General features: G+C 38.2%; 1 protein-coding gene across 1 annotated transcript in view; it reads left to right on the top strand.

Annotated features, from left to right (window-relative positions):
- The window catches only part of LOC135106742 (RAC serine/threonine-protein kinase-like), a 181,323-nt gene that overhangs the window by 129,846 nt on the left and 29,590 nt on the right, over positions 1-21,887 (top strand). The window contains exon 11 of the mRNA XM_064016010.1: positions 21,428-21,575. Within this exon, the coding sequence (XP_063872080.1) occupies positions 21,428-21,529 (102 nt within the window). The 3' untranslated portion in view covers positions 21,530-21,575. The remainder of the gene's footprint in view (positions 1-21,427; positions 21,576-21,887) is intronic.

A 21,887-nucleotide genomic window follows, 5' to 3' on the forward strand; every position in this document is an offset into this window, starting at 1 on the left:
ATTGACCAGTTTTTTAGGTGAAAGTAAATATGATAATTATGTATTACCAGGCAAGCTCTGGGAATATAAAATCATGATAGAGAAACCACTGAGAAACTCAGGTGTAGAGAAGTCCATAACATGGACCAATTTTATGGAAGTTAGAACAACTGTGAACATATGTGGTGTTGTAGAACGTTTGATGGGAGATGCGAGGTAAGTAAATTCAGAAGAAATGGCATGGGACTTGGGTCATAACATCTGATATGATTTATGATATTGTGCACCATACTAATCAGAAAATTGAAGGTATAATTACTAATGTCTTGTTATTTTTCTATAGGAGCTACTCTTCATAATCTATGTCATCGTCCACTTCCTCGTCACTTTCAAATTCCATGGCAAGACCAGCTTCATCACCTATCATATCTGCCAAATCTTCATCAGGGTTGTCTATAAAGTCAGGGGCTGTGTCTGTAGAGTCCATTTTAAGCACTAAGCAATATTATACACCCAGTCACATAAGCTGATAAGCTCTTGTCTGCATGCTGTAGTGCATATTCATGAAAAGCTACAAGGTTTTTATTTTGCAGACGGTAGCTAGCTAGCCCCCTAGTGACATCACAAGTGGCTTACTCCTGATTGGTTGCTGCTTCCCCCCTCTCTCTCTCTCTCTCTCTCTCTCTCTCTCTCTCTCTCTCTCTCTCTCTCTCTCTCTCTCTCTCTCTCTCTCTCTCTCTCTCTCTCTCTCTCTCTCTCTCTCTCTCTCTCTCTCTCTCTCTCTCTCTCTCTCTCTCTCTCTCTCTCTCCTAGTTTCAAAGGTAGCATGTATACAGAGCTTTGGTGATGAACTTTTCAATCATGACCTTGAACTCATGTCCAGTAAAGGGTGGGGGTGACTGGGTAGGTTGTGGAATGGAGGGTACCTTTGGTATGGTACCTTTGGTACCTATGCATATGTATGCACTTTATTTTATGGAGTTTTTTAATTTTGCATATCATGTCAACATGAGATTGAACCAAGCTACTGGACTTACTTAGTACTCCACATTATGCCTTTATAGTTTTATTGTGAGATGATGCAGGAAAGAAAATAGAACACACACAAACAAACACAGATCACACTGCTTAATTGTGTGACATGCAACCTGTTATCCCTCACTTATGAGTCATATGTGAAATACTGCAGGAAAAAGAATAATAACTATACTAAAAATACACACACACACACACAAAAAAAATATATAGACCAGTGTCCTTGACTAGTGTTGTAGGAAAATTATGTGAAAGAACAATAAAGAAAAGATGGATGGAACACTTGGAAAGAGATAAAGTTTTAGTAAATTGTCAATTTGGATTTAGGAGGGGAAGATCGTGCTCCATGAACTTATTGTCCTTTTCTTCAAGGATAGTTGATATTGTGCTGGAGAGAGACAGGTGGGTGGATGGTGTCTACTTAGACTTGAAGAATATTATAAAATTAGAAAGAGCACAAAGAGCAGTCATTAAGATGGTTCCAGAGTTGAGTAAATCGACCTATGAAGAGAGGTTAAGAATATTGGAAATTCCTACCCTTGAAAATAGGAGAGAGAGAGGAGATTTAATAATCATCTATAGAATGATAAATGGTATGGAAAATGTGGACAAAGAAGGTTTTATAAATTTAGATACACAGAGTACAAGGGGACACAATAGGAAGTTGAAGAAAGTTAACTGTAGAAGAGACGTTAAGAAGTATAGTTTTACTTACAGAAGTGTGAATAAATGGAATGAACTCAGTGAAGATTTTGTAAATGCTGAAACTGTCAGTGCTTTTAAGACCAAACTAGATAGATATAGAGATGGAATACTATGAGATTACTCGCCTACCATAAACCAAAACTAGGTAAATATAACTAGGTAAATAGTATACACACACACACACACACACACACAAATAAATAAATAAATAAGTAATAATGATAATAATAAATAAATAAATAAATAAGTAAATAAATAAATAAATAAAAAAATAGATAAATAAAAAATATATAGGGAAATTTATCATACGGCTGGCAAGGAGGTGGCTGTCGGCAATAACCCCATTGATCACAGATTTTCGTCTGTTGTCATATTGCTTCACGAATGATCAAAAGAAAAGTATAAAATATAGATTACACCAATTTTTTGGAGATTTTTTTTTATACATGGTCATTCCTTATCAAATTTTGATTAACATTGTAAGAATAATTTTCTAGAACTCTTGTTTAAATTTTGTTTTATTTGTGAAAAATCAGCTAGGGTGGACAATTTTCAACCTATGCTGCAGAGAATAGGGTTAAGGCCTCTTGATAATATTCCAGATATCAGAGTAAAAAAAAATGCTCTGCAGTACTGTTTGGTGTTCACTGATCAGGGATGGAGTATTTATATTTAGATACATTCATATAGAATATATGAGTGTATTTGTATTTTATGACCTTTCTAACTTGATAGATTTTGTTCTTATTGCTGACAACTTGATAATGCCTGTGAGACAGAAAAATAATAACTGAGGAGAAAATTGACTGTACCTTACATATTTTGTAAGGTTTTACAGTTTCACTGCTAAAATGAGAACTAAATCAGCATCAGTACTATGCAAGCTTTTTAACCACTGAAGGAGCAGAGGCAGCTATAGCCAATTTACCAGGCAAGGACCAAAGGCAGTTATGACCATTCTGTGATTTTTATGCTAAACTTAGCTACTTTTTGTTGATTTTTGTATTTCAATCTTTAGTAATACTGCCTGTTAGCTTTTTAGGCTAATCTCTCAGTCTTTGCACTGCTCTCATCACAACTAAATGCAGTGATAATGATTCTGACAAATCTGATTCCCAGCCTGCTCCCTCCTGCCCTCAGACCTCAACACCAATGTATTACCCACTTGCATTCGACCATTTGCTACATATCTTAGCGAGACACAATGAAAAGTCACTTGCTCCTGGGAGCTTTACTATATGAAACAGTGGTGAAAATTATGTAGATCAAGATGCCAGCACACTTTGATTCCAGCTCACAGCTCAGGCTGGGCAAATTTTCACAGGGACTCAATGCACCTCATGCCTGCTTGGTCACAACTTAGCCAGGCACATCATTGGTTGAGCTACAACAGGACTCTCAAGGGTGGAACAAACCCAAATCCTTTTGGTTTGGCATGGCAGCAGGGGCAGCAGTAAGAGTGTTCCATATATTGTCCAGACGAGTTGCTGGCTGGCTTTAGTCTGCTGGTGTTGCTTTCTCAGCTGGCCTGCATCACCTTCTGTCCATAGACTCCTCCTTGCTGATGTCAAGAGAAACAAAGAGGAGGCACTTCTGTGCCTTCTTCTCCACCTTCACTACTTTGCATCTTCTATTACTTGCTACTTCATATCTTCTGTTATACCAGTCTTTGTTATATCTTCTCTCTATATTTACTTTTGGTACACATCTTTTCATTGCCTCCTCATATATAATGGTGAATTCTTTCCACTTCTTTTGCATGCTTTCTGCTGTAATAAAAGTACTCTAGTCCATCTCACCGAAGTATCTCCTTATTTGTTTGAAATTAGTCCTACCAAAGTTAAATCTTTCATTTGTATAATCTTCACATCTACTTTCCTCTCCTTTTCTTTAATATGAAATATGAAATCATCACATGGTCACTTTTTCTTATTGGACAAGCATAGTTCACATCTTCAACAATATCTGCTTCTCTTGACAATACCAAATCGACTCTTGATGGCTCTTTTCCTCTCTGTATCTAATATTTTCCTTGATTCACTGTCATAATATTATTCATTGGCAATTTCAGAACTTTATTTCCCCATGAATCTTCTCCTCCTTTTGTATTCCACTCATACCAAAGTACTTCTTTACAATTAAAATTTATCATTACAATAATTTTATTGTTTTATTTAATATTCTTATCAAGCCATTTTTCTGTCTCACTCAGCTGTTCATGTTCTTGTCTATTCCAAGCCTTTGTTTTTGATGGAACATACACCACTAAAACATATTGTCTCCTTCTATTTATATATTGTACTCTTGTACAGTATCCTTTCCTTCAGTAAGGAAAGCCAGAAGATCACCAGTAGAGTGGCCTTGACAGAACCCATACTGGCGATCAGATAGAAGGTTGTGAAGTGATAGATGTTTAAGAATCTTCCTGTTGAGGATAGATTCAAAAACTTTAGATAGGCAGGAAATTAAAGTAGTAGGACAGTAGTTTGGGATTAGAACGGTCACCCTTTTTAGGAACAGGTTGAATGTAGGCAAACTTCCAGCATGAAGGAAAGGTAGATGTTGACAGACAGAGCTGAAAGAGCTTGGCTAGGCAAGGTGCAAGCACAGAGGCACAGTTTCGGAGAATAATAGGAAGGACCCCATCAGGTCCATAAGCCTTCCGAGGGTTTAGACCAGCAAGGGCATGGAAAACATCATTGTGAAGAATTTTAGGTGGTATGAAGTAGTCAGAGGATGGAGAAGAGGGAGGAACAAGCCCTGAATCATCTAAGGTTGAATTTTTAGCAAAGGTTTGAGTGAAGAGTTCAGCTTTAGAAATAGATGTGATAGCAGTGGTGCCATCTGGTTGAAATAAAGGAGGGAAAGAAGAAGAAGCAAATTTATTGGAGATATTTTTGACTAGATGCCAGAAGTCACGAGGGGAGTTAGATCTTGAAAGGTTTTGACACTTTCTCTTAATGAAGGAGTTTTTTTTGCTAGTTGGAGAACAGACTTGGCATGGTTCCGGGCAGAAATATAAAGTGCATGAGATTCTGGTGATGGAAGGCTTAAGTACCTTGGGCCACCTCTCTATCATATATAGCACGAGAACAAGCTTAAACCAAGGTTTAGAAGGTTTAGGACAAGAAAAAGAGTGAGGAATATACGCCTTCATGCCAGACACTATCACCTCTGTTATGCGTTCAGCACACAAAGACACAGAAGCAGTAGTCATTCCAAGGAAAATCATCAAAATACCTCCTCAGGTCCCCCCAACTAGCAGAGGCAAAACGCCAGAGGCACCTTTGCTTAGGGGGATCCTGAGGAGGGATTGGAGCAATAGGACAAGATAAAGATATGAGATTGTGATCAGAGGAACCCAATGGAGAAGAAAGGGTGACAGCATAAGCAGAAGGATTAGAGGTCAGGAAAAGGTCAAGAATGTTGGGCATATCTCCAAGATGGTCAGGAATACGAGTAGGATGTTGAACCAATTGCTCTAAGTCATTGAGGATAGCAAAGTTGTAGGCTAGTTCACCAGGATGATCAGTGAAGGGAGAGGAAAGCCAAAGGTGGTGGTGAATATTGCAGGCTAATAGCCTTTTGTCAGCAGATAAATCTATAATAAGTGTACTTTTACTTAAGTGATGTACACCTATATAACATTGCAGGCTGACAGCCTCTATCTGGAAATAAATCGATAACCTTTACATAAACTGCATGATATATCCATATAGCGTTGCAGGCTAATAGCCTGTGTCTACAAAGAAAAGTATAATGGATATATATATTTACATAAACTATATATACATTTTATACATAAAACATTGCAGGCTAATAGCCTCTGTCAGCAAATAAAAGTGTAATAAATATACCTTTACACTTGGCTACATAATATATCTATATAACAGTGCAGGCTAATGCTTTGTCTGCAAACAATACTAGGGCATTCCCTGCCCATAAGCAAGATTTAGTGTGCACTGTATGAAGATTTTTTCTCTGATCTATTATTTCAGTTCCTTCCTTAGTAAAATCATACAATTTAATGTGGCTGACTTTCTTGCACCATTATCCTTGGTAATTCCTAATATTATAGGGGGGACTGTACTGAGAAGCAATGTTTTTTTCTTTTTTCTTACCATTACTTTTGGTGGGTACTACATGATAATTCAGTAATTTCTTCATTATCTTTAGTCCAGTACACCTGGTATGACCTCATAACTTCCAGTGACTGCCTTTATCTCTGGTGGTATGGCTTTTTCTCATGCAATCTTCAGTACCTATGCCAACAATACCTTGTGTTTGGAGGTACTGAAACAACTCTAGGCTGCTACACAGTCTGTCTGGACTACCACTAAGGTCTAGAAATTCTTGTATCTGACTTACAAGAACCTTCACTGTTGGAAGTGACCCACAAATGTAAGGGGGTCCAGGCTCTCCAGAAGGTTTACCTTCTGGAGAGCCAGGATGACAGTATTTCTGAAGCTGAATGGAATTCTTACTGCATTCACAAATTTATACAACAAGCCATATCGTTTAAGTCTACTCTTATTGTACTGCCTGATCAAGAAGTCATGTGGCTCCAACACTGAACAGGATTGGTCATTATTTTTTTTTTTTTTTTTTAAGATCCCTAACAGCAGCAAACTGATCATGTAGCCATCTCTGATGTATGGTATCAATGTTGTCAAGTTAGGTTTGCACATAAAAATCCAAAATCAGATCACAGACGTTACTGCACCAAATACAGCATGACCAAATTGTTCCCTAAAAAGTGTTTTATATTTGTTTTGGTGTAATAACGCACATGCATACAACAAATAAAATAAAACTTTTCAATGCAATCTGTTACACTGTTGTGTGATGGAAGTTTATCATTATTTGAAGGTTTCTGAGAAATTTCTGCAGTTATACCTTCAATTTTCTGATTATTTGGTGCACAATATTATAAATCATATCAGATGCTATGAACAAGTCCCATGCCATTCTGAACTTACTGACCTTGCATCTCAAAAGAACTGGTCAGTGAAATAACTAGCCAGTTTCTTACTAATGTCTTGCTATTTCTCCATAGGAGCCACTTTTAATAGTTATGAAAAGTGCCTCCTACAGAGAAATAGCAAGACAGTAAAAAAAAGATTAGTTAATTCATTGACCAGTTTTTTAGGTGAAAGTAAATATGATAATTATGTATTACCAGGCAAGCTCTGGGAATATAAAATCATGATAGAGAAACCACTGAGAAACTCAGGTGTAGAGAAGTCCATAACATGGACCAATTTTATGGAAGTTAGAACAACTGTGAACATATGTGGTGTTGTAGAACGTTTGATGGGAGATGCGAGGTAAGTAAATTCAGAAGAAATGGCATGGGACTTGGGTCATAACATCTGATATGATTTATGATATTGTGCACCATACTAATCAGAAAATTGAAGGTATAATTACTAATGTCTTGTTATTTTTCTATAGGAGCTACTCTTCATAATCTATGTCATCGTCCACTTCCTCGTCACTTTCAAATTCCATGGCAAGACCAGCTTCATCACCTATCATATCTGCCAAATCTTCATCAGGGTTGTCTATAAAGTCAGGGGCTGTGTCTGTAGAGTCCATTTTAAGCACTAAGCAATATTATACACCCAGTCACATAAGCTGATAAGCTCTTGTCTGCATGCTGTAGTGCATATTCATGAAAAGCTACAAGGTTTTTATTTTGCAGACGGTAGCTAGCTAGCCCCCTAGTGACATCACAAGTGGCTTACTCCTGATTGGTTGCTGCTTCCCCCCCCCCTCTCTCTCTCTCTCTCTCTCTCTCTCTCTCTCCTCTCTCTCTCTCTCTCTCTCTCTCTCTCTCTCTCTCTCTCTCTCTCTCTCTCTCTCTCTCTCTCTCTCTCTCTCTCTCTCTCTCTCTCTCTCTCTCTCTCTCTCTCTCCTAGTTTCAAAGGTAGCATGTATACAGAGCTTTGGTGATGAACTTTTCAATCATGACCTTGAACTCATGTCCAGTAAAGGGTGGGGGGGGTGACTGGGTAGGTTGTGGAATGGAGGGTACCTTTGGTATGGTACCTTTGGTACCTATGCATATGTATGCACTTTATTTTATGGAGTTTTTTAATTTTGCATATCATGTCAACATGAGATTGAACCAAGCTACTGGACTTACTTAGTACTCACATTATGCCTTTATAGTTTTATTGTGAGATGATGCAGGAAAGAAAATAGAACACACACAAACAAACACAGATCACACTGCTTAATTGTGTGACATGCAACCTGTTATCCCTCACTTATGAGTCATATGTGAAATACTGCAGGAAAAAGAATAATAACTATACTAAAAATACACACACACACACACAAAAAAAAAATATAGACCAGTGTCCTTGACTAGTGTTGTAGGAAAATTATGTGAAAGAACAATAAAGAAAAGATGGATGGAACACTTGGAAAGAGATAAAGTTTTAGTAAATTGTCAATTTGGATTTAGGAGGGGAAGATCGTGCTCCATGAACTTATTGTCCTTTTCTTCAAGGATAGTTGATATTGTGCTGGAGAGAGACAGGTGGGTGGATGGTGTCTACTTAGACTTGAAGAATATTATAAAATTAGAAAGAGCACAAAGAGCAGTCATTAAGATGGTTCCAGAGTTGAGTAAATCGACCTATGAAGAGAGGTTAAGAATATTGGAAATTCCTACCCTTGAAAATAGGAGAGAGAGAGGAGATTTAATAATCATCTATAGAATGATAAATGGTATGGAAAATGTGGACAAAGAAGGTTTTATAAATTTAGATACACAGAGTACAAGGGGACACAATAGGAAGTTGAAGAAAGTTAACTGTAGAAGAGACGTTAAGAAGTATAGTTTTACTTACAGAAGTGTGAATAAATGGAATGAACTCAGTGAAGATTTTGTAAATGCTGAAACTGTCAGTGCTTTTAAGACCAAACTAGATAGATATAGAGATGGAATACTATGAGATTACTCGCCTACCATAAACCAAAACTAGGTAAATATAACTAGGTAAATAGTATACACACACACACACACACACACACAAATAAATAAATAAATAAGTAATAATGATAATAATAAATAAATAAATAAATAAGTAAATAAATAAATAAATAAAAAAATAGATAAATAAAAAATATATAGGGAAATTTATCATACGGCTGGCAAGGAGGTGGCTGTCGGCAATAACCCCATTGATCACAGATTTTCGTCTGTTGTCATATTGCTTCACGAATGATCAAAAGAAAAGTATAAAATATAGATTACACCAATTTTTTGGAGATTTTTTTTTATACATGGTCATTCCTTATCAAATTTTGATTAACATTGTAAGAATAATTTTCTAGAACTCTTGTTTAAATTTTGTTTCATTTGTGAAAAATCAGCTAGGGTGGACAATTTTCAACCTATGCTGCAGAGAATAGGGTTAAGGCCTCTTGATAATATTCCAGATATCAGAGTAAAAAAAATGCTCTGCAGTACTGTTTGGTGTTCACTGATCAGGGATGGAGTATTTATATTTAGATACATTCATATAGAATATATGAGTGTATTTGTATTTTATGACCTTTCTAACTTGATAGATTTTGTTCTTATTGCTGACAACTTGATAATGCCAGTGAGACAGAAAAATAATAACTGAGGAGAAAATTGACTGTACCTTACATATTTTGTAAGGTTTTACAGTTTCACTGCTAAAATGAGAACTAAATCAGCATCAGTACTATGCAAGCTTTTTAACCACTGAAGGAGCAGAGGCAGCTATAGCCAATTTACCAGGCAAGGACCAAAGGCAGTTATGACCATTCTGTGATTTTTATGCTAAACTTAGCTACTTTTTGTTGATTTTTGTATTTCAATCTTTAGTAATACTGCCTGTTAGCTTTTTAGGCTAATCTCTCAGTCTTTGCACTGCTCTCATCACAACTAAATGCAGTGATAATGATTCTGACAAATCTGATTCCCAGCCTGCTCCCTCCTGCCCTCAGACCTCAACACCAATGTATTACCCACTTGCATTCGACCATTTGCTACATATCTTAGCGAGACACAATGAAAAGTCACTTGCTCCTGGGAGCTTTACTATATGAAACAGTGGTGAAAATTATGTAGATCAAGATGCCAGCACACTTTGATTCCAGCTCACAGCTCAGGCTGGGCAAATTTTCACAGGGACTCAATGCACCTCATGCCTGCTTGGTCACAACTTAGCCAGGCACATCATTGGTTGAGCTACAACAGGACTCTCAAGGGTGGAACAAACCCAAATCCTTTTGGTTTGGCATGGCAGCAGGGGCAGCAGTAAGAGTGTTCCATATATTGTCCAGACGAGTTGCTGGCTGGCTTTAGTCTGCTGGTGTTGCTTTCTCAGCTGGCCTGCATCACCTTCTGTCCATAGACTCCTCCTTGCTGATGTCAAGAGAAACAAAGAGGAGGCACTTCTGTGCCTTCTTCTCCACCTTCACTACTTTGCATCTTCTATTACTTGCTACTTCATATCTTCTGTTATACCAGTCTTTGTTATATCTTCTCTCTATATTTACTTTTGGTACACATCTTTTCATTGCCTCCTCATATATAATGGTGAATTCTTTCCACTTCTTTTGCATGCTTTCTGCTGTAATAAAAGTACTCTAGTCCATCTCACCGAAGTATCTCCTTATTTGTTTGAAATTAGTCCTACCAAAGTTAAATCTTTCATTTGTATAATCTTCACATCTACTTTCCTCTCCTTTTCTTTAATATGAAATATGAAATCATCACATGGTCACTTTTTCTTATTGGACAAGCATAGTTCACATCTTCAACAATATCTGCTTCTCTTGACAATACCAAATCGACTCTTGATGGCTCTTTTCCTCTCTGTATCTAATATTTTCCTTGATTCACTGTCATAATATTATTCATTGGCAATTTCAGAACTTTATTTCCCCATGAATCTTCTCCTCCTTTTGTATTCCACTCATACCAAAGTACTTCTTTACAATTAAAATTTATCATTACAATAATTTTATTGTTTTATTTAATATTCTTATCAAGCCATTTTTCTGTCTCACTCAGCTGTTCATGTTCTTGTCTATTCCAAGCCTTTGTTTTTGATGGAACATACACCACTAAAACATATTGTCTCCTTCTATTTATTAGTTTTAAATTCAAGCCTTCCACCAAGCCTTCTGCCCTTCCTTCACGTTCCACCTTGATATTCTTTTTTTTTTACAAGTATCATCACTACTTTTTTGTCTTTTCCACATCTTTTTCTTATCCATGTGTTATAATTTCCCACACCCAAACTTGGTAACCATGAATCTCTTAGCTTTGTTTCCACCATTGCCATGATGCCTGCTTCATGTTTTTTTTTTTTTTTTATAAATTCATTGACTTCATCAGTCAATGGGACTAAACCATCAAGATTACTGTATGCCATCTTCCATGTCCCTCCCTCTCTTATTGCTGAGCTTCTGCACCCCTCACTCTTCAAGTGTACCACTTTCTTTTCTCAAAATTTTTAGAGCCATTACTCTATGGAAAAAAAATTTGAATCACTTTCTTCTTCCATTCTCTGTTTGTTCCTTTCTTTTGCTTCTCCTCACTCTTGGCTAACTTCCATGCATTTGCCAATGCTTCCTACTGTTTGGGATTTTAATTTAATTTTCATTGATCTACTCTTTCCTTGTTCATATTTTCCAATCCTGTACACCTCCTCAATTTCATCTTCCTACTTTTTAATATTACCTTCATTCATCACACCTTATACCAATCAAACCGTTCTTTTCTGCTTCTTTTCTGTCAAGAGAAGCAGATATTGTTGAAGATGTGAACTATGCTTGTCCAATAAGAAAAAGTGACCATGTGATGATTTCATATTTCATATTAAAGAAAAGGAGAGGAAAGTAGATGTGAAGATTATACAAATAAAAGATTTAACTTTGGTAGGACTAATTTCAAACAAATAAGGAGATACTTCGGTGAGATGGACTAGAGTACTTTTATTACAGCAGAAAGCATGCAAAAGAAGTGGTAAGAATTCACCATTATATATGAGGAGGCAATGAAAAGATGTGTACCAAAAGTAAATGTAGAGAGAAGATATAACAAAGACTGGTATAACAGAAGATATGAAGTAGCGAGTAATAGAAGATGCAAAGTAGTGAAGGTGGAGAAGAAGGCACAGAATAGATGCAGGAGATAAAGTACACAGGAGCTGTGACAAAACTAACAACTGCAAGAAATGAGTATGTAAGGGTTATTAGAGAAGAAAGGAAAAGTTATGAGAAGGATGTTATGGGCAAATATAAGGAGAAACCAAAACTATTCTTCAGATATGTGAATAGCAAAATATAAAACAGACGGAATAAATAGATTGAAGGTGAACGGTCAAATGTCAAAATCAGTGTCCACAAAAGAGAGGACATTTGTGGGGCAGAGTGAAATGAGCAAGGAAACAGGTCTAGGGAATATCCGAGTGGCTGAGGAAGACATGCAGAAACAGTTGGAGGGACTAGGTGTTAGAGAGACCCCTGGACTTGATGAAGTGTCAGGATAGATATTGAAAGAAGACAATCAGCAGGTGATATGGGTGATTCACAGTATTATTGAGAGCTCCTTAAATGAAAGTAGAGTCCTGCTTGCATGGAAGAGAATAAACACAGTTCTAGTTTATAAAGGTGGTAAGTAACAAAGAAGAGTCAAGGAACTATAGACCAGTATCTCCAACAAGTGTGGTATGTAAGATGTGTGAAAGATTAGTGAAGAATAAATGTACCTAGAAAAAAATGAAGTGATAACAAAACAACAATTTGGATTCAGATAACGGAGTTTGTGTGTTATAAACCTGCTGAGTTTTTATTCAAGAGTGATGGATATAATACAAGAGAGAAAAATGGATGGGCAGACTGTGTATATTTAGACCTGAAGAAAGCCTTTGATAAAGTGCCATGCAGAAGATTGCTGTGGAAGTTGGAGCATGATGGTGGTCTTAGGGGTGGCCTGCTGAGATGGATTGAGAATTTCTTGATTGATAGAGAGATGAGAACAGTGGTAAAAGATCAGGAGTCATCATAGAGGAAAGTCACCCCAAGTACTCCAAGTCTCAGTACTGGCACCAGTCATGTTTGCAATCTATATAAATGCTATGACAGGGAGTTTGAATAGCTACATGAGCCTTTTTGCAGGTGATGCCAGGTTGCTGAAAAAAGTTGAGAGTGAGGAAGATTATGGAGTGTTGCAAGAAGATCTGAACAAGATATCAGAGTGGAGTCAGAAATGTAAAGTAATGGAGTTTGGAAAGAGTGAGAGGAGAGTAAAAGGAAATTATATGCTGAATGGTGAGAGGATGAGTATAACAGAAGAGGAAAAGGATCTGGGTATTATGGTGAATGGAAATATGACCCCAGATAGACACATCAGCAAAATTACAGGAGAAACTTGAGAAAAATAAGGCTGGCCTTTGTATATATGGATGAAGAGATGATCAGGAAGATGATTATATCACTGATTAGACCTAGACTGGAGTATGCAGCTGTAGTGTGGTTGCCCAACAAGGAAAAGAATTAAGGAAGTTGGAGAGAGTTGAGAGAGCAGCAACGAAGATAGTACCAAGAATCAGGGGTTTGTCATAGGAAGAAAAATTGGCAAGGTTACATCTACCAATGTTGGAAAGGAGAGAAATGGGAGATTTTATAGCTAGAGTTAGGAGTTAGGTGAGAGATATACAACACAGATGAATTTAGTCTGAGAATGGCTTGGAAATCAAAATCAGACTGTAGAGAGTTCAGAAGACTAAAGAGCACAGACATGTATGAGATGCAACATCTATTATGGGTTTCAGAGGTGGTGTTACATTGTTTTTATGGAATAAGTCTATACCTAACTGATTGATCAGGATTATTTTTTCAATCAAAGCTAATTTTTGTTATTGTGGTCAAGTAACAAAAATGGATAATAAAGGCACTTGCCTTTGTAAATTTACTACTTGTAAGACTTGGCCAGCTGCTTGTTGCAAGGTGTCAGGACATCTTTGTGACATCACCATACATCACTAGGCTTTGATCCATTGTTATCCTTTCCACCAATGAGAGATGTTGCTACTGCTCCTTCCACCACCACCATTACTGTGAAATTATGTGATTTTTTTTATCCAGTATTAAGAAGCTATTATAATGATATTTGGAGAACAGAGCCTGTCATTGCCTTTTTATGTGACATTGCACCATATTGTGAGTTTGTGATATTTGCATTAAGCTGAATTTCCTTAAAATTAAATTGAAATGAATTAAAACTCTTCAATTCCACATTGCAGGTATAGGTAAGGTGTCATTTCCAGGCATGCATCTTAGATAAAAGGAAAGGAGACATTATGGTTGTACAAATTATGCAAGCATAATATGGATGCTCCCAGATTTACAAATGAGTTGGGTTCCAGGTGGCTGTTTGTAAGTCATCATGTTCATAAATAATTCATTTGTAAAATATTTTGGGTGTACAGTATCCTCTCAAGTTTTGCACTTGTTTTCTTCCAGAGCAGTAGCCCTAAACTCAAGGATCATGAAACACAGGATGTTGAAAACACTGAAAACTTTCCTGGCTTTCATTTATGCTGGACACATATCCTGGCACTGTATAAGTGTGTATTTTGTTCTAGTAATTAGCATGATGCAGCAATGTGGTAACACCACACCACACTATGTGTGTTTTGTCCTCACATTCAACATGATGCAGCATTGTGGCACTGCCATACTGTGTTTTGTCTTCACATCCAGCAAGACACAACAGTGTGGTGCTATCACATTTAGAACTGTGTGAATGTGCTTTTGTCCTCACATTCGGCATGACAGCAGTGCAGTGGTGCAGCAGCAAGTGTAAAAGATTACATGATGCCTCTTAGTCTTGATCTTTTTGGTGACCTGGTATCACAGTACATGATACCAAGCCTAGGTTTTAAAGATGGTGTTTTCTTCATATGTGTGGTGGATTTATGGTAGCATTAAGTATCCTTGAGACATATTAGGCTACTCTGCTGGAGTTGCTTGCATGATGGTAGAGAGTAGGCTGAGTTGTTGAGCAGTTGGTTGCTAGGATGAATTGAGTCATAACCCATCACTAATATTAATATTTTGTCAGGAATGAATATATTTCCAATGTCTTGATACCACAGGTGACTCAGGATTTCTCTTGAGCCAGGCCTCTTGTTTGTGTCTCCAGATGTTTCTAAATCAGATGTTTGTAAGTCGTGGTGTGCTGTATATTTTCTTCCTCCTCACTATCAAGAAACAAATCCTCGAACTCATCATTGTTGTCACAACTTCACAGCTGCATGTTCATTGTTTATGGATCAGTACTCTCTCTCAGAGGCTTGAGATCTATTGACTGCAGCTGCCCATACTTCCTCTGTGGTGCAAAGCCTTGCTTCCTTCAGCCTGGCCTGCTGGTCAGCCCGGGTAAAATGCTTCAGTGAGGAGTGCATGTGGAATTTTTTACACCACTACACCTGCTTGATGATCATGAGTTCAGGATGAGCAGGTGGCAGGGGAATTACCTTATGGCCCCATTTAGGATAAGGTGTCCACCTTATACTGTGGCTGGTTCTGTTGGCAGATGCACAACATTCCATGCCATGTGGTGCCAGTAGGGAAGGGTAGCTTGCAGTGCTCCAGCTACTTTAAACTTTTACTTTAAAGGTAATCTTTCGTAACTACTGTGGTGGGGCAGTTACTTTCCTTCATTAGCTGGCTGTGGTTTGGCATTCGTGATGTGTAACATTGGCTCAAAAATGCGATAGATAATGGGATCAGTTTTCCCTAAGCATCACTGTGATAATGTGAGGAAACAATGGATTCATGGTAATGTTGGCAGTGGTAGAAGTAATACTTGTCCAGAATTATAGAATGCAGCTCTGTGAGGGCAAAGCTGAGGGGGGTCATGTCACAATGATATTGCTGACACTTTCATGCATCTGTCAGCTGGTTGGATCCTAGTTGCTTTAATGTACAAAAGTAAGTGGTTTTATTATCCACTTTTGTCACTTGATCATAGTGACAAAATTTGGTAGAGTGTCTGAAACAAACTTCATCAAAGTCTGTTCTCCAACTAGCCAAAAACTCCTTCATTAACAGAAAGTGTCAAAACCTTTCAAGATCTAACTCCCCTCGTGACTTCTGACATCTAGCCAAAAATATCTCCAATAACTTTGCTTCTTCTTTCCCTCCTTTATTTCAACCAGTTGGCACCATTGCTGTCACATCTATTTCTAAAGCTGAACTCTTCGCTCAAGCCTTTGCTAAAACTCTACCTTGGACGGTTCTGGGCTTGTTCCTCCCTCTCCTCCACCCTCTGACTACTTCATGCCACGTATTAAAATTCTTCGCAATGATGTTTTCCATGCCCTTGCTGGCGTAAACCCTCTGAAGGCTTATGGACCTGATGGGGTCCCTCCTATTGTTCTCCGAAACTGTGCCTCCGTGCTTGCACCTTGCCTAGTCAACTCTTTCAGCTCTGTCTGTCAACATCTACCTTTTCTTCTTCCTGGAAGTTTGCCTACATTCAACCTGTACCTAAAAAGGGTGACCATTCTAATCCCTCAAACTACCGTCCTATTGCTTTAATTTCCTGCCTATCTAAAATTTTTAAATCTATCCTCAACAGGAAGATTCTTAAACATCTATCACTTCACAATCTTCTATCTGATCGCCTGTATGGGTTCCGTCAAGGCTACTGGTGATCTTCTGGCTTTCCTTACTGAGTCTTGGTCATCCTCTTTTAGAGATTTTGGTGAAACTTTTGCTGTTGCCTTGGACATATCAAAAGCTTTTGATAGAGTCTGGCACAAAGTTTTGATTTCCAAACTACCCTCCTACGGCTTCTATCCTTCTCTCTGTAACTTCATCTCAAGTTTCCTTTCTGACCGTTCTATTGCTGCTGTGGTAGACAGTCACTGTTCTTCTAAATTTATTAACAGTGGTGTTCCTCATAGTTCTCTCCTGTCACCTACTCTCTTCTTATTATTCATTAATGATTTTTTAAACCAAATTTCTTGCCCTATCCACTCCTACGCTGATGATACCACCCTGCACTTTTCCACATCTTTTCATAGATGTCCAACCCTTCAGGAGGTAAACATTTCATGCAGGGAAGCCACAGAACGCTTGACTTCTGATCTCTCTAAAATTTCTGATTGGGGCAAAGCAAACTTGGTATTGTTCAATGCCTCAAAAATTCAATTCCTCTATCTATCAATTTGACACAACCTTCCAGACAACTATCCTCTCTTCTTCAATGACACTCAACTGTCCCCCTCTTCTACACTGAACATTTTCGGTCTGTCCTTTACTTATAATCTGAACTGGAAACTTCACATCTCATCTCTAGCTAAAACAGCTTCTATGAAGTTAGGCATTCTGAGACGTCTCTGCTAGTTTTTCTCACCCCTCAGCTGCTAACTCTGTACATACTCCATGTATGGAGTAAGCTTCACATGTCTGGGGGTGTTCCACTCATACTGCTCTTCTAGACAGGGTGGAATCAAAAGCTTTTCATCTCAACTCCTCTCTAACTGACTGTCTTCAGCCTCTCTCTCACCACCGCAGTGTTGCATCTCTAGCTGTCTTCTACCACTATTTTCATGCTAACTGCTCTTCTGATCTTGCTAACTGCATGTCTTCCCTCCTCCCGTAGCACCGCTGCACAAGACTTTATTCTTTCTCTCACCCCTATTCTGTCCACCTCTCTAATGCAAGAAGAGTTAACCAGTATTCTCAATCATTCATCCCTTTCTCTAGTAAACTCTGGAACTCCCTGCCTGCTTCTGTATTTCCAACTTCCTTTGACTTGAATTCCTTCAAGAGGGAGGTTTCAAGACACTTATTCATCAATTTTTTACTACTGCTTTGACTCTTTTATGGGACTGACATTTCAGTGTTTTTTTTTTTTTTTTTTTTTATTGGATTTATGTTGTCCTTGGCCAGTGTCCTTCCTACATAAAAAAAAAATGATAACAATTCATCAGTTTGTTTTAAAGTTATTCTGACAATGTAGTCCATAGTAGCTTTGGATTGAAAGCCTCAAAACACTTGTATTTCAGTGATGAAAAGAAAAAAAGTGTAATAGAGAAGAGATGATGTTCCTGTAGATTGAAAGTCATATTTAAGGCTGAAAATGTTGCAGAAGTTATCCTAAAAGTAGGTGAGGGGGTTTTCAAGACACTTTTGGTTGATTCAGAAGAGCAATCTGATGTATGTCCTTTTTTGGTCCATCAGATAATTTTTTGAGCTGGATTTTCAAATCCAAATCAGTGGGAAATTTTTATAGTTTCATTTATAATCTGGCAGATATTTTAGGTCAATCTAGCAAATTTTGATATAGTTGACATAACTGCCCCTCAGGCAGTTGCTAAACTAAAATCGCTGTGGGTGGTGGTGGTGGCTTGCTCCCTCCATCTGGTCAGTGTGATGCCTCCACACTCTACAAGCCAGAAGCAGAGCTTCTTAATATTTAGGAAGAATTCAAACCTGAGGCTTTTCACTGTTTAGTAGATAGTGTACTAAAACATGTCACAGAGGTGCTAAAACAATTTGAAAAATGTAATAAAATACTTAGTTCTACATGGAGTTAAAATTTGTTTAACTTTTGTGGTCTATTAGGAAGTACACAACCAGAATCTCTTTGATTGGTAAATTTTCCCATGGATTGTAAAGAATATTGTTATGCCCACAGATTCCTGCCCTTCTCGCAGCTGCCTTAAACTGGGCTAGTTTCCCCAAATCACCACCTATGTGACTTGGTGCATGGCTTAATATGGGTTGCAAAGTCCTCTTTTGACTCTTGCACCCTTTACACAGACAGTCATAACACCAGGTTACACGAATAAGGTAGCAGCTTGTTTCACCCCCTACAGGCAAGGGAATATTATAGCAACAAAACCACTCAAAACTAGCTGAAAAAGAATCACCAGCCACGTTCTAGGAAGGGATAATTACAACAAAGGACACACACTTAAGTTGAGTTATAATACCCCATTGGACCACCACCTACAGTAACAAAAAAACAACCTACTGTCCAACAATGTATTATATTCTCCAGCAGAACAGTGTTGTTTACAGCCTCCTGGAAGAAGACAGGCTTCTTTCCCCCACTGAACGGCAAGCCCAGAGGAGGGAGTAAATTTTACTGTACAGCAGTTTTCATATAATCCTCTGTGTCTCACCTCGTTAAAAGAGTACAGAACACAGTAGCATGTAGCAGAACAATATGTGCACAAACAAGCTGCCCACAAAAACAAACAGGAGTGTTGTTGACTGCTCACTGCCACCAGGTACTTGCCCCACAGTGAGAAGAGGAGTCTCATTTTAATATAAAAAAAAAAAAAAAAAATACACTGAGTGCCTTTCAGGGAAATGCACTCACACGTGGGTTGATGGAGACACCTAAACAATACACATATAAGCAGGGGCATACTGCAATAAATTACTCAAATACCCCTTTAAAGCAACAGATCCTTCTAGCTGTATTCCTCCCAGTCTCCTCAGAACAATTCTGCCTTCTATGGTACATCTGAGTCACTCAAGCTAAAGACAGTGACTGACTCGGAAGTGTGGAAAGGCAATATGAACACTCCCACTCCGCTATGACAAGGGCTACAGGAGAGGGGGTGGGGTAGTTACAAACACACACACACACACACACACACACACACACACACACACACACACACACACACACACACACACACACACACACACACACACACACCATGCCCGCCGCTTCGCATTGCTGGGTTACTCAACAAAATGATTAGCTGAACTATGGGGTCTGGATGCACACCGATTACTTTATAGGCAAGACAGACCCCCCAACTAAACAACAGATGGGGCTCAAACTGAAAGGACAACTAGAAATATAGTAAGTTAAATGGGAAAAAAGATGGTAACTATATGTAGCAGATTTCATAGTAACACAAAAGCACATGGCCACCCAATCATCATACATCTGGCATTCATTCTTTTTGCCCTCCCTTCTTCCCTCTCTCTCTCTCTCTCTCTCTCTCTCTCTCTCTCTCTCTCTCTCTCTCTCTCTCTCTCTCTCTCTCTCTCTCTCTCTCTCTCTCTCTCTCTCTCTCTCTCTCTCTCTCTCTCTCTCTCTTTCTCTCACTTCTTTCTTCTCCTTTCTTCTTTCTTCTCCTTTCTTCTCATCTTCATACTCTCACTTCTTCTTCCTTATGCCCCACATAACAATATCATTATGAGAAGTTTTAATAGCAGGCATAATATAATCAGAGAGGGGAGGTAATGGAGGAATCATCCAGTGTGTTGTCAACAAAGATCTGAGAGAAGAATTCACCTTTAGAGATAGAGGAGATGGCAGTGGAGCCATCTGGATGAAATTGAGGAGGGAAAGATGAAAAAAAATTGTTGGAGATATTTTTACCTTAGATGCCAGAAGTCATAAGGAGAATATAAACTAGCTATATTTAGACATTTCTTATTGCTGAAAGAGTTTCAGGCAAATTGGAGAACAGATTTGGCATAATTTCAAATAGAAATGTAAAGGGCATGAGTTTCTTGAGGTGGAAGCCTCTTATACTCTCTCTGAACTACTTCTTACCAGCCAAACCCTGTAAGGTGCTATAGTGATGCATTCACTATCACTGTTATGTGTAGGTGCTATGCCATGGACAGCCATAGCAAAACACTGGCTAAGGCAAAAGTAGCCTTGTTGAGCTAGTTTTTTATCAGGCTTATGAATTAATTGAATAAAATCATTCTTATGTGCATTTCTTGATTTTATTGACAGGTTTGTGGCTTCATTTACGTTATAGTGGCTTCATTAACTGCACATAAATGAGTAGACTTATGGACGTATACCCAACAGAGGTCCCTACTAATGTCACTCATCACATAGCAGATTTGCACATAGCACACACCAGGGATTCTTTTCCCTAGGAAGACATGATCTACTCATGATTGATTGGTCTGCAAGAAGATTGTCAGTGTGAGGGTAGTTCTGTAGGTGGCAGTGTAACCACCAAGGTGTTTGTGCAATGTCATTCACTTTAATTCTTCCCTGTTCATTGAGATTATCAACCTATATGATTTCATTCCTACTAGGAGGACATTTTTTCACTATCATGATATATTTTATAATTTTCTGTTAGGATGGAAGAATTCTTTGATTTGTTATTTTACATAATGATAACTCAATAATTGAAACAATTTTAGGTTCTCTCCTCTCTCTCTCTCTCTCCCTCTCTCTCTCTCTCTCTCTCTCTCTCTCTCTCTCTCTCTCCTCTCTCTCTCTCCATCTCTCGTCTCTCTCTCTCTCTCCTCTCTCTCTCTCTCTCTCCTCTCTCTCATCTCTCTCTCTCTCTCTCTCTCTCTCTCTCTCTCTCGTGTGTGTGTGTGCACTTGCGTATTTGTATGTATGTGATTATATTGTACTTTGTACATTGGTATCAACATACCAGGGGATTAAACTGGCCTGAAAGTTGTTTTATACAGTGAAATGATGACTAGACATGTGTATTGTGCCAAAGAGACAACTGTAATTTTCATTTTATGCATTGTATTATGACCAAAGTATATGAATTATATTCTATTGGATTAATATTGTAGGTATGCATTTACACAACTGTGTTCACAAATCTTTGGACACAAGAGATTTGGATCTTAGAGATATGAATGATGATTAAGTTGGTAAAATTGAGTTTTATTCCTGCAGATTACCCCACCCTTCAAGCCCCAAGTGACAAGTGAGACAGATACTCGCTACTTTGATCAAGAGTTCACTGGGGAGTCTGTGCAGCTCAACCACACCACCTGACCATGTGGTACACCTTAATGTTATGCTTGAAGAATCAGAAAATGTGGTAAGTATTAAAAATTATTTGCATATCAGTTGAGAGAGAAATTATTCTATTGAGGAAAGCCTGTAGACACATCACTGGGAACTCCTCAGTCATAGGAAATGGGAAGTACAGATTCAGGCAGAAGGTTATTGTGTCAAACCAGCAAAGGTGGTGCTTGAGTGTAGCAAGCAAAATGTTTTTGTCACTTCCTGTGACAGAATTGGGCATCATTACTCCAAAATGTAACCTTGCTCATTATCCTATTGCTCATAAATCAAAGAACATTATTTGTTACTACACTACAATCATTAGAAAGTCCAGTGCAAGTTACCA

Source organism: Scylla paramamosain, chromosome 14, assembly GCF_035594125.1.
Source record: "Scylla paramamosain isolate STU-SP2022 chromosome 14, ASM3559412v1, whole genome shotgun sequence".
In the NCBI taxonomy this organism is placed as follows: domain Eukaryota; kingdom Metazoa; phylum Arthropoda; class Malacostraca; order Decapoda; family Portunidae; genus Scylla; species Scylla paramamosain.